Source organism: Perkinsus marinus (assembly GCF_000006405.1).
Source record: "Perkinsus marinus ATCC 50983 genomic scaffold scf_1104296968720, whole genome shotgun sequence".
In the NCBI taxonomy this organism is placed as follows: domain Eukaryota; phylum Perkinsozoa; order Perkinsida; family Perkinsidae; genus Perkinsus; species Perkinsus marinus.
This window is the reverse complement of record NW_003203057.1, coordinates 1-1491: the sequence shown is the minus strand read 5'-3', so window position 1 is coordinate 1491 and position 1491 is coordinate 1. Positions and strand designations below refer to the sequence as shown.

The 1491-nt window shown below is 48.1% G+C and overlaps 1 protein-coding gene across 1 annotated transcript; it reads left to right on the top strand.

Moving 5' to 3' along the window:
- Window positions 1-283: 283 nt before the first annotated feature.
- Pmar_PMAR013566 (thiolproteinase SmTP1, putative) lies at window positions 284-1366 on the top strand (the record flags this gene model as incomplete). Its single annotated transcript, XM_002768315.1, has 5 exons — window positions 284-418; window positions 529-628; window positions 886-1030; window positions 1084-1222; window positions 1291-1366. Coding segments are annotated over 5 exons (595 nt in total), but the record flags the coding sequence as incomplete, so codon positions are not given.
- Between the last annotated feature and the right edge of the window lie 125 nt (window positions 1367-1491).

The window sequence follows — 1491 nt, the reverse complement described above, 5'->3', positions numbered from 1 at the left end:
GAGATAGAAGCCATGAGAGCCAACAGTAAGCAGTGTGCCAGCATCTACTGCTAAATCTGAGTTAGCCTCTGCTAACTCGATACTATATGTTATGCAGGCAATGTGACGCATGAAGTCGGTCTCAATGAATTTGCTGATCTACCGAGAGAAGTCTTCAACAGCATCGTAAAGTGCGCATTCACTCCACAACAACAAACACCGAACATCCGAGCCATTCCCACGGGTGAGACTAACTGGTTGATATTACGGTCACGAGTCGTATCAGACGACTATTCCTTTTTAGTCCCGCAGGATCCCTTGGGCGTAGGAGATTATCCTCCATCAGTAGACTGGGAAGCTTCCGGCGCTCTGGCACCCGTAAGACGTCAGTCGATTAAAGGAAAGAGGTGTGGAAGCTGTTACGCGATCACTGCCGCAGGTAGCAATACGAATAGTTTGCTTCCTTCATGATATAGTTACCGAGCGAGCCCTAGCAAGCGTCCTCTTAGAGGACTCGCCTGTTCGTCACGCCTCTCTCATCTCCCTCAGTCGTTATGGAGAGTCGTTTCAAGATCGAACTCGCACAGCCTAGAGTCGTCCCTTTCTCCGTTCAGCAGTTGGTGGACTGTAGTAGGCCGTACGGCAATATGTGAGTTCCATGATTTGACCCTACTGCGCCTAGATCTACTGCGCTTATATTCGCTAACATCGAAGCCTCCATCAAGATTACTTCTCGCTCTCATTTTGCGAAAATCCGTCGAGTTGACGGGTCTACAGCTAAAGGCGTCAGCAGTATATCCGTTCTCTAACATTCATTGTATTCCTCATCAGAGAGCTCTTCGATATATGAGAGAAGTTGCAATTATATGGTATTTCCGTCGTCTTTCTGATGTCTGTTTGTTGTAGAGGTTGCCTTGGAGGGCTATCTCGAGACTCTTACGCATACTCGAAAGCGGAAGGCATTGTGAAAGAGTCCAGTTATCCCTATGTGTTCGAGGAAAACCCATGCAAGAGGAGTGTCGTTAAGAACCCTGAAGATCAATGCATTAGAGTGACTCCCCTACCAGCCTATTCAGATAATTGTACTTGTGATAATCATTTCAGCCAGGCGACATTGGCCATCTTGCCTCCATACCGGCGGCGAATGAGGAGGCGATGTTAACGGCCGTGGCGAGGGGACCTGTGGCTGTCACTTTATATGCGGCTCCGGCATTTGAGAACTACAAAGCAGGTATCATAAAAGGTAGCCCGCTGACTTGTCTCACAACTTGTGAGTCAATGCATCATTTACTCTCACCACTATTCTGTCAGTTTCCGCTTGTGATCAGAAGAAAACTGACCACGAGGTGGTCATCGTCGGATACAACACTGCACCAGACGGGACACGGTAACGCGCGTCCTCGCCGGTCTAGCTCTTCATCCTCACCTTATTGCTCAGTTATTGGAAGATAATGAATACTTGGGGAGAGACTTGGGGAATGAAAGGTTTGCTTATATTGAGCGAACCGGAAA